This window comes from Sinohyriopsis cumingii, chromosome 1 (genome assembly GCF_028554795.1).
Source record: "Sinohyriopsis cumingii isolate HCF-2022 chromosome 1, ASM2855479v2, whole genome shotgun sequence".
NCBI classification, from domain to species: Eukaryota; Metazoa; Mollusca; class Bivalvia; order Unionida; family Unionidae; genus Sinohyriopsis; species Sinohyriopsis cumingii.
The window spans coordinates 30,197,911-30,210,521 of record NC_142961.1 but is presented as its reverse complement, the minus strand read 5'-3'; the positions used below and the strand labels follow the sequence as shown (position 1 = coordinate 30,210,521).

The window sequence follows — 12,611 nt, the reverse complement described above, 5'->3', positions numbered from 1 at the left end:
ACTTTACTCTCGGTGATAAATTTGTAGCTTTCACACCACACTCTGTGGTGCAACCTAGAAGTTCTCACATCACTACCACTGGTAGGATAAAATTCTGTTACAACCACTTGTGATGTTGCTCCATAAAGTTCTCATAATTATCTATGGTAGATTCTCAAATTTCTGACAACACTACCTGTGGGTAATGAAATAAGCATGTTATTCAAACTCTGTCAATCAAATTTTAATTTAATATGACACAAGGCTAATCATTCATAAACAAATAATGTCAAAGTATTGCCTTGTAGATTGGAAAAAGATTTTTAAAAATTTATTGGTTTAGACAATTGATAATCATTTTCTGTTTTTTAAGTTTCAGATGTTTTTTTAAACCAGTTTTTCTTTCTTTTGTATCCAAATGACCTAACATCAGGGCCCTCCATTCTACTTAAAAGTTAGAGGGTGAATTGTGAAAGGGGGACCTCCTCTATCAGGGATACATTTTTTTTTTTAAGTAGCTGGGTGTAAAGTTAAAGTATATGGGTAAATCACCCGGTTCCCAGTTGATAAGGTAAGCCTTGTAACATATAATTGCATGATGCAGTTCCACTTATAAGTTTTCTTTCTTCAGGGTGTGGTCTGTAAAATACAATCACTTCCATGACCAGCTAGTTTTGACATCGAGCAGTGATAGTTGTGTTATCCTGAGTAATATTGTGTCACTGTCCTCAGAGCCATATGGACATCTGGTGGATAATGAAGGGGACAGCGACAGGGAGGACATGGATGCAAAGGACAAGTGAGTAACATTTTGTCATATTTCGCTGCAGGAGCAGGTAAACTTATGGTATCTGTTCACAATTGTTATTACAACTTCTTTTTGGAACTTGCTTGACCAATTTGCACATCATGGAACATTCTGGCATCAGGCCTTGCAGAATTTTTCTTTGGATGCCATTCATTGTGCGTGTGTGTGTGTGTGTGTTTTGGATTTTTAATGTAGCTTTAGCAATTTTTCAGTCATATGGCTACAATGTCTGCAGTGTGGCAGTTTATAGTGATGTCTAGCACTGGGGCATCATGCCGCAGACATGTAGCATGATGTCCCACCCAGTCACATTATCGTGACAACAGGCTGACTAGTCCTAACACTAACCTCTTAATGATGAGTGCCAAGCGAGGCAGCTGTTAGTACCATTTTTGTAAGTCTTTTGGTATGACTCAGCCATGGATCGAACTCACGACCTCCCACATCCGAGGCGGACACTCTAACCACTAGGTCACCGGAACATTTGGATGCCAGTCAGTCATCCAGTATGGCTGTAATTACTAAAAGTAGAACATAATATTTATTTGACTTCTTCCAGAAAACCACTCAACAGGATTTGACACATGTGATAGAGAACACCCTGGCAAGAATGGGTTTGAAATATTTTACAAATAATGCCAATCTGGGCAGGGGTGACTGGCAAAACTGTACTGACTGAATGCCAATCTGCCATCAGATATGGTACTCCATTACTAAAACTGGAACCATGAAAAAATTTGTGCTGCAGTATACCATGGTATTCATGAAAATGGTCAGTACATAGTAGATGAAATTGCCATGAATATATTAATTGTTGCATAAATTGTAATCTAAAAGCCATGATTAACGTGGAATGGCATTGTGCCAATAATGGAGGGCATGCTGATGACAAAAGGATGTGTCGATAGTGAAACCTACAGTTTACTAGCAACACTATTTATGTAAACTTTGATTGGTATGCCAACACTCAGGAAATATAGAACACTTTTACTCAAGAAACAAGAAAATATTTAATGGACTTTAGAAATATAAAATTCAAACAGAAAACAACTGCTCATGTAGAATCTTAAAGAAAAAATGTTTAGAATTAGAAGTACGTTTTTCCAAAACTTGTACTTGGCCCAAACTGTTTAACTCATTCGGCCCCAGAGGTTTTTGTCGTTTTTGCCTGAAATGTGCATAGGAAAGACGTTTGGGGGGCTATTTCTAAATACATCGTAATACATCAGCTTTCAACAGATTTTCCATGAGACTAATGCCTAGTTGTATTAAAAAAATTGGAGTTCTTTTTTTTTTTTTTTTGCTTAATGGACTCATCATTTTCATATGGAGACCGCAATTTATTCCAAATGCCCACCTTATCCTAGTTTTTGCAAAGGTTCACCTATCTGTGTGCAGTTAAGACCAGTATGCCTTAGATCTGAGGCCAAAAGGTCTAAAATCCAGACACAAAATCGCATTCCGATCTTGAGCAAATTTTGGGTGAAAAAAAAAACGGGTCCAAAATATGAGGTTTTTCTCTCTGTATTTTGTAGTGCAACTAGAACTTCCAGATTATTTGATATCATTTTAGAGCTATATCTGTCTGCTTTTTTATAATACCACCCACATTGGTGTATCTTAAATGACTTTGATGCTGCAGAGCTTGGAAGTAGGGTACAGCCTCATCACGCCTACAGACGGGATTGGGGCCAAATCAGTTAATAATGTTTGGTTGGCCACCATACTGGTGTATGTGACACGTATGTCAGTGTGTCACACATGTGATAAAAGGATAATAAATATAATATTATTTGTAAAATTCAACGATAATGTGATAAAACTTCCTTATAAAAAAAAAATTGGAAATATTTTCTAATGAAAATTGCAAGAAAACCCTGTTAATTTCATGAAATTCAAAAGAAGTTTACTCAGAAATTTCTATATATTCAGAAACTACGGATGTACCAGTAAAGTGAAAAAAGTACCATGGTATGTACTGCTGAAAAAATACCATGGTAAACCATTATATCAGTAATACAGTGCACCTCTACTAAAAATAGAAATATGTTGAAACAGTTTCTTCCTAAAAAAAGAAAGAATGCCTCCTAGTATTAAGATCTTTCAAGCTGATAAAATGATGCTGATTTGCCACCCAAAATGGTTTGGTTACTAAAAGTTAAAAAAACATTCAATTACTCTTCACAGTATGTGTGTGTGATTTTGATTTTTAATGTAGCTTTAACACTTTTTCAGTCATATCACAATTCTGTCTGCAGTGTGGTAGTTTATAGTGATGTCTAGCACTGGGGCATCATGCTTCAGATATGTATCATGATCTCCCACCCAGCCACATTACCCTGACACCAGGCCGACCAGTCCTAACACTAACCTCTTAATGCTCAGTGTCCACCCCCTCTTCAGTATTATTTTTAAATGCAGAAATGGAGAATACCAAGCTTAATTAAAATACAGGAAATTTAAAGGTATAGTCTGCCATGGTGGTATGTGACATAGTTAGTCCAACATGAAAATGGTGCCAGTCATGCATCCAGTATGGCTGCTACAACATCTGTCTAGAAATCTTGTTTTCGCAACTCCCCCATATTTGATGATCATAATGAAATGTTTTCACGAAAAGATTTTTAATGATGTCTACTGTCTGTTTGGGTTTGAGTCTCAGGCTTGGCCAATGTTGGTATGTGAGAAAGCTTGCCAGTAGCTTCTCGTGGGTAGGTGGTTCTTTCCAGGGTTCTTCCTCCACCATTTATACTGGCCACCATGTATAGTCTATCTTGTGCTGAAAAATGGCATTAAACCCTATAATAACAACACCAACAACAATGATGTCTACTTTGTTATAAATAAAAAGAGTGCCAAGCTAAATTCCAGTAAATGCACCACTACAGGTAATTTAAAAATCTTGTTACCGCTGACAGATAATGGAGATGGTTTGAACAATCCACAGTTAAAGTGAAGAAATGGTCTTATGTTGAATTCCTGGAAATTCTTTTCACCCAGTAGAGTGTCAGTCCCTTCGAAAGACTCTTGTTAAGAGTTGCTTCATGTTCTGTAATACACTTTTTCTTACTTTTGGTTCGGGATATATGTAGTAGTCATTGTTCATGATGTCATCCTCAGACATATGATACAAGTTGGCATCTTCACGTGGTTGATACAAAATTGTATACTTAGGCATATGATGCATAAAGGAATGTTAATGCTGTTAAGTATATACAGGTGTATTAGATAGAAATCAGACCATATGTTCCATACATACAGTTGATTGCTACAGCTGTTTCCTTCATCGCATATAAATGGGACTCATTCCTTCCCCTCTTTTTAGCTGTGTATTGATTTAGAATTATAATGAAATTTGCTACTGATAATTCAATGGACCTTAAACTTGTATAGACAGGTATAAGTAATAAAGCTAATAAGTAATGTTTATTTCATATTACAGAGAAAGTGTGCTTCCTCAAGATGGAGTTATAGCAACATATGAGGAACATGAAGATAGCGTATATGCAGTAGATTGGTCTTCAGCTGACCCATGGGTGTTTGCCTCTCTCAGCTATGATGGCAGGCTGGTTATCAATCGAGTACCAAGGGCAGAGAAATATAAAATCCTTTTATGAGTCCAGTCTGAAAAGTGCTTAATTGGAGACAGTTCTCATCTAGATGGTCTGCACAATTAACACAGTAATGTTATATTGCAAGGCATTCTTCAAGGCAAAGGTTAAAAGGAAGACAATTCTACAAAAGCTTTGTGTCATCTTTTGGAAGGATCTGCTGCAAAATATTTACTTCATAAACTGTAGCATCAAGAGAAAAGGAGACAATAAATTAAAGTTACACAGACTTGTCTTAAATAGGCAGCAGTAGGATAAGTAGATAAAGAACAGTGGTATTATTGACAAACGTCTGAGTATTGCAGGATAACTGCTCAGTTTGGTTATGATGGATTCCAAAAACTTACTTTTATGTCATGTGCCTGCTTATGAGAAGTCCCCTCATGAACAGGCTTGACTGTACTATTTAGTAATAGAAGATTGCAGAGTTTCTATTATGGTAGAAAATTATATGGTGTTGGAATGATGGGAAGTGGCATCCCATGTGCCATATATAGTTGGGACTCGTTATTCTGCAGTTCTCTAAAATATGTCCAATACGACATTGTATATACATAGTTTCCAGATTTGTCTGTATTAATTTGAAAGAGAATTCTTGAGGACGGGAGCTATTATTTTTATGTAAATGGTGAACTTCTGCATATTCCATTTGGCTTCTTAATCCTACAACCTCCATTATGCAAACAGTTGCTTTTCAATCCTACAATATCACAGTATTCACATGTGTGCTACCTATTTACAGAATATGAATAGCCAAATCTTCCTGTGGGTTGGTGGTTCTTACCAGGGTTTTCCCCGATTTTCCCTCCACTAATGGCATTAAACCCAACGAACCAACAACAACAGTTGATTAATTCTTCATTGTTCATGAAAATGGTTATACATGGTATGCTTGGTTTCACTTCTTTTGTTCCTTGGTTAATTATTGGTTTTGTTCAATGTGACATGGTAATTAACTATTATTATGCAAATGACCACCATTTTCATTGATAATAGGCATCAAATGTGTTTTTTAAAAAAACAATGCAGTGAAAGACAATTTGTCATGTACAAGACCACAATTAATGACCATGTGTGAAGTCACATGACACAGGGTGTAGAACTGTATACATGCACCTAGGATTCAGTTTAAAGCATTTAGTGTTCTCAGAAGTTACATATACAAAATAATAATGCATTTTAATTACCCAGGTCAACAAAACTCACAGAAGGTGAAATGAAGTAAGCTTGATTGTGAAGTAAATAGAATGGGAACCTTGTACATGGAGGTGTATTTGTTTTTACTTACACTATTAGAATGGCTTCCAAAACTAAAGAAAACAGGTACAACCTGCTTGTTAAACTTCACATATTTTTGTCAGAATGGATGGATCTTATTTAATTTATATTTAAAACATCATTTCATCGTGATCAGTCTTTGTCACTTGTATGATTATGTTTCAGTTATGACATAGGTGAGGGGGTGAGGGACAAGCTCTGCTAAATATAACATTAAGAACTTTCTTTATCAAATAATACAGTTTTTTGGTGGTGAATGACTTGTGGACCAGCTCCTTACATCCTAATGACCATACTTAATAGGAAGCCACAGTGGCTCAGTGGTTAGCATTCTGGACTTGTGACTAAAAGGGTGGGTGTTCAAATCTTAACACTGGACCAGCCTGAGTCAGCTACTGTGGTTTTCCCAGGACAAGGTAGTTTACTCCGATTCCACCAAATCAATCCAAGCTAGATTAAACAGAGTCCTGAGTATATAACACTGATGCATGTAGATCTTGGGTTTAAGTGATTAGAATACTTTAAACAGATTTTCAAATACAAAACTACAACATCAGAAAATACCTGCTGCTTTCCAAGTAATCCCTGAGCCTTGCCCTTATCACAGCCCATAAGGTAAACTCCACAAGGTCAGATTAAAATTGTCAATTTCTCTTCATTTCAGTAACTTGTGTATCAGTAAGAACATTCTAAGTTTATCACTGACCAATTGAAAACTATAGCAAAACCTTTTTTTTTGGATGTCCATCTTTTGCTTCTTTTCATGATAAATGTTTTTTTTATACCTTTATTCCCATGTCAAATGATGGAGAGATTCAGATTCTCTATTGTATGCTTATTATAAGGTTGTTCCTTTATCTAGCCATCTTCCTAGGGCCACAAGACTCATTTCAGTGAACTTTGAGAACAAACTTGCTGTGTGGGTGCTTCTTCAGATAAAGTGTACTTACCAAAAAATGAACAATGTGAATTATTTTAGGTGGTTTATTCAACAGTTTGAATAAATTGTGTGAAAGCTCTGATTCAAGCACCTTTTTTCACCCATAACTACCAAAGTTGCGTTGTAGATTAACCATATTTTGGGTTGCATGATTCCAAAGCTTGGACACTGTGACTTACTTTTCAGAGTTTACTAGTATTCAGCATTGCTTAGAAATACCAAGTCATGCTACAAATCATAGTTGTGTTGTTAGCATATGCTTACTGACAATAATCTTACCTATAAATATTTCTTACATGCAGATAGGATTTACAATTTATCAGAAGATTCACATGTTGCATAAAACTGTACTTGAAACTCAGCTTCTACCTTTTGGCATGAAAAACATTTTTTTTGCAGGCTTATGAAGTCTTCATTCAGTATTGATCAGTTTAATACATTGTTGATGGGACCAAATGATTCTGGAAATGTGCAAATGGCATTTAATCGACTAATGTAAAACAATGACAGAAATTAAGATTATTTTCTGTGATCTATAGTAGGAGAATCTGAATCGATGTAATTGGTATTATTACTATTAAAGCTACAAGTGCAATACATTTTCATTTTTGTCATGTGTTACAGGCACACACACACATACATAGACATACACACACATACATATATTGTTATGACTTTATGGTCTTAAATGAAGAGAAGAGAAACCAACAAATGTAGTAAAATTAATGAATAATTTGGAAATGAATGAGTTCAGTAAAATTAATGAACAATTTCTCAAAGTTACAAAGTGAAAATTTAAGAGGAACTTACAGTATGTGAATTATATCCCAATTGCTATAAAATGTTCTGTGTAAAGTACAAATGTTTAGAATGTTCCGAATGAATTCCAATATTGAATATGCTGATGTACCAATAGCTGTGAATATGCCAATGTACGAATAGTCATAAATGTACCAATATACCTGTAGTATTGATGTATCACAATGTTATAATCCTGAACATCTTCAAATGAATTCACAATAATCCCAAAGTAGTGTTTTAGTTGAAAAAGCCAATGATCAGTTTGTAATTCCAATGAACAATCTGAATAAATAATTTCTCTCAAATTATATCTGAACATAACAGTAATTGATTCCACAGACTGAACTTAAAATTGGAATTAATAATTTTGTTAAGCTCATCCCTTATTCACTAATTTCACTTGGCCTAAGACTCAATAAAATGCCTAAGATATGGGTCATTTTATATGTAAAGTTCCATCTAATTGTAAACAGGTTCACTTCTAGAATATTCTAAGTTCATAAATAACTTTAGGTCTTCAACTCAAATCCAATTAAGCATCTTTGAAAACGAATGACAAAAGTCAGGTAGGCTAAACCTCTACCCTCAATTACAACACAATAAAAATATACATGAAAATATGCGGTGAAGATCAGTTCTTTTGAACGCACTGGATGTAGAAAGGTTGCATGTGTCAGGGATTGGTTTAAACTAATGCAACAAACTGACTGTAAAACTAGTTTTAACTACCCTAGTTAAAGACTAGTTATGCTCTGTCTGTTGTCAATTTGTTACAATTATTTGGCACACACACACTGTCATCTAATTATGTATACAGGGATTGATTTAAAACAATGCAATAAACTGAAAACAGTATCAAGCTAATTTTTAACTAGCCTTGTTAAAGACTAGTTTTGCACTGTCGTCAATTTGTTAGAATTGTCTGGCACACAGAGACACGCTGTCATGTAATTATGTATACAGGGATTGATTTAAAACAATGCAATAAAATGAAAACAGCATAAAGCTAATTTTTAACTAGCCTTGTTAAAGACTAGTTTTTCACTATCTGTTATCGGTTTTGTTGCAATTTTTTCACACACACACACACACTGTTAATGAATTTTATATAATTAATGTTTATGCAATATACCTGAATTAAAATTTAGTTTGGATTCAATTCATGTAAAGCATTACCTGAGAGTGGTTTATTTATATCTTACATCATTTCACAACACTGAGATTGGTTCACCCCAAGCTGCAAGAGCAAAGTGTTTGCAGTGAGAAAATCAATAAACTTAAGCTCTGTGGCTTTGGATTGCACCATAGATAGTGTACTTGTGGACAAGTTAGACAATAACATGACAACACTGTTTGTTTTGTCAAGAAGCTCTCCACATTAGAAGAGCATCTTCAGCTGTAGTGCTGTCTAAATTTGAAGGGATGCCTGTTTGGATGTCTGAATTTGGAGATGTGACCATGTGTCTGAATTTAGAGGGGAGGTATGACTATGGGTCTGGATTTGGAGGGGAGATGTGACTATGGGTCTGGATTTGGAGGTGTGACCATGTGTCTGAATTTAGAGGGAAGGTGTGACTATGGGTCTGGATTTGGAGGTGTGACCATGTGTCTGAATTTGGAGGTGTGACCATGTGTCTGAATTTAGAGGAGAGGTGTGACTATGGGTCTGGATTTGGAGGTGTGATTTTGGTTGTAGAGTCATAGACAGGTTTTTGTATAACCTGTGTGCTGCTGTCGTTGACATTGACCTTTTCGGAAAGATAGTGGTTGTCTCGTGTTGAGGGACCTAAGCTTTGGGACCAACAGTGTCTGTAGTGAAAAAAGGGGCTCTTGAGAGATTCTTCAAAAGACTGGCATGAGATGGCCATGTGTGGTGGCTCCATGATCATCTGACAGAGTGGTGGGACTGAAGATACTTTGAGGTTGTCATCTGGACCCCACCAGTTACGCACTCCATTTTTTTAAATAAAAATATTAGCATCACTATTGGTGTGAAAATTGTAAATGTTTTCAGGACCACTCCTTGAGTGCAAATTTTATATATATATATATATATATATATATATATATATATATATATATATATATATATATATATATATATATGATGAGTACCATTTGATCCACAACAAGGATTATATATATATATATATATACACACACACACACACATGTGCATTCATAGAGCACAACAGACACACTGAACCCTATCCATAGGTGTAGATCATAGAGCACAATAGAATGACTGAACCCTATCCATACATGTACATTCATAGAGCACAACATATACTGAACCCTATCCATAGGTGTAGATCACAGAGCACAACAGACAGACTGAACCCTGTCCATACATGTACATTCATAGAGCACAATAGACATAGAGAACCCTATCCATACAAATACATTCATAGAGCACAACAGACACAATGAGTCCAGGGCCCTGAGTGGCCGAATGGTCTAAAGCACTCTCCATTACAAATCACTGCCATCTCACCTCTGTCTGCGTGGGTTCGAGTCTCGGATTTGGCTAATGTGGGTATGTAAGAAAGCTTGCCAGTAGCTTCTCGTGGGTCGGTGGTTCTTTCCGGGGTTTTCCCAGGTTCTTCCTCCACCATTAATACTGGCTGCCATGTATAGTCTATCGTGTGCTGAAAAATGGCGTTAAACCCTACAACAACAACAACACAATGAGTCCTATCCATAGGTGTAAATCATAGAGCACAACAGACTGAACCCTGTCCATACATGTACATTTATAGAGCACAACAGACAGACTGAACCCTATCCATACATGTACATTCATAGAGCACAACAGACTGAACCCTGTCCATACATGTACATTCAGAGAGCACAACAGACAGACTGAACCCTATCCATACATGTAGATTCATAGAGCACAACAGACTGAACCCTGTCCATATATGTACATTCATAGAGCACAACAGACACTGAGAACCCTATCCATACATATATATATTCACAGAGCACAATAGACAGACTGAGCCCTGTCCATACATGTTCATTCATAGAGCACAATAGATGTAGAGAACCCTATCCATACATATACATTCACAGAGCACAAAAGACACATTGAATCCTATCCATACATGTACATTCATAGAGCACAACAGACACAGAGAACCCTATCCATACATGTGTATAGATAGTTCCCGAATGACGTCATTAGCTGCCATATTTGTGGTTCGCTGACAGATTTACTTTTGACTTTATATGGTGTTTGGAAGTTGAAATAAATTCATTGAATATCGAGATAATTTTACGAAACTTACGTACATAAACTGAACACAAATCAAGCTTTCTGTTAGTATCTAGATTTGTGCTTTATAGCCTGACTTTGCTTCAGTGTGCCTTGTTAAGAATGGTAAATTTTGGTGACCGCATATAAAAGAAACTTCCAGGTTGCCCATTGTCCAGGTAAAATGGGCAGAATATTGTCGGCTAGTGACTTTATCAGGAAGCATCTAGTTATACAGCACAACAGACAGAGTGAACTCAATCCATACATGTATATTCATTGAGCACAATAGACACAGTGAACCCTATCCATACATGGATATTCATAGAGCATAAATGACATCGAATCCTATCTATACATGTATATTCATAGAGTACAATTGACACAGAGAACCCTATCCATACATGTATATTCATAAAGCACAATAGACACAACCCTATCCATACATGTGTATTCATAAAGCACAACAGACACAACCCTATCCATACATGTATATTCATAGAGCACAATAGACCCTGAGAACCCTATCCATACATGTATATTCATAGAGTACAATAGACACAGAGAACCATATCCATACATGTAGAGAGCGCAATTGACACATTATATCCTTTCCATACAAATATATTCATAGAACACAATAGACACAGAGGACCCTGTCCATACATGTACATTCATAGAGCATGAAAGACAAAAAGAACTTTATCCATACATGTATATTCATTGAGCACAACAGACACATTGAAGTGAAAACTGGTAAAGAAAACCTCCAAATAATGATAAAAGGTACAGTCTGAAAATGAAAAACTACATTGCGTCATGATTGACAGCATCTTGTTCTGGAAGTTGATAAGGTCATTAAAAAGTAAACTCACTTTACTTCTTGAACAGAATAAAATCTTATCTCCCTCAAGAAAAGAGAAAAATATTCTACAATGCATTTATCATGCCACACCTAAAAAGGTGCTGTTCTTTTTGGGGAAATAATGATGCAAAAAATTAAGGATGACTATTGAAATTTCAAAAAAGAGCAGCACTGGTTATACTTGACGCTCATTAGAATACACCATCAACAAATCTCTTCAAAACCCTTAAGTGTTTTAAACACTTTAAACACATTTAAACAGAGAACTTGACTTACAAGGGTGTTCATGTCTGCAAATTGTTACAGGAGTTGGCATCTGATTATATTAAAAGTAATTTATGTACATATATATGAAGTAACATCTGTATCAAATAACAAATTATATTTATTTAAAAGTTTTATTGTCTGGAATCAAACTATGGAATTACATTGCAATATAAGGTCATCTGATTCACACAAGGGTTTTAAGAAGTTAATTGATCTCAACAGGAACACTTGTTTGTTTACATTTGAGTCACGTTTTCACCTCAAATGGCATATGGAGCTTCACTATTAATCTTTCTATGAATCCTGAATGTGCCCATCTATAATGCCTTATGCAGCTTCACCATCACTCTTTCTATGAATCCTGAATGTGCCCATCTATAATGCCTTATGCAGCTTCACCATCACTCTTTCTATGAATCCTGAATATGCCCATCTATAATGCCTTATGCAGCTTCACCATCACTCTTTCTGTGAATCCTGAATGTGCCCATCTATAATGCCTTATGCAGCTTCACCATCACTCTTTCTATGAATCCTGAATGTGCCCATCTATAATGCCTTATGCAGCTTCACCATCACTCTTTCTATGAATCCTGAATGTGCCCATCTATAATGCCTTATGCAGCTTCACCATCACTCTTTCTATGAATCCTGAATGTGCCCATCTATAATGCCTTATGCAGCTTCACCATCACTCTTTCTATGAATCCTGAATATGCCCATCTATAATGCCTTATGCAGCTTCACCATCACTCTTTCTATGAATCCTGAATGTGCCCATCTATAATGCCTTATGCAGCTTCACC

General features: G+C 36.0%; 1 protein-coding gene across 1 annotated transcript in view; it reads left to right on the top strand.

The window, feature by feature from the left end:
- Positions 1–7,215, top strand: part of LOC149806623 (EARP-interacting protein homolog) — a 42,720-nt gene extending 35,505 nt beyond the window's left edge. The window contains exons 8-9 of the mRNA XM_089955791.1: positions 611–778; positions 4,230–7,215. Coding sequence (XP_089811917.1) covers positions 611–778; positions 4,230–4,404 — 343 coding nt within the window. The 3' untranslated portion in view covers positions 4,405–7,215. The remainder of the gene's footprint in view (positions 1–610; positions 779–4,229) is intronic.
- Positions 7,216–12,611: the final 5,396 nt, after the last annotated feature.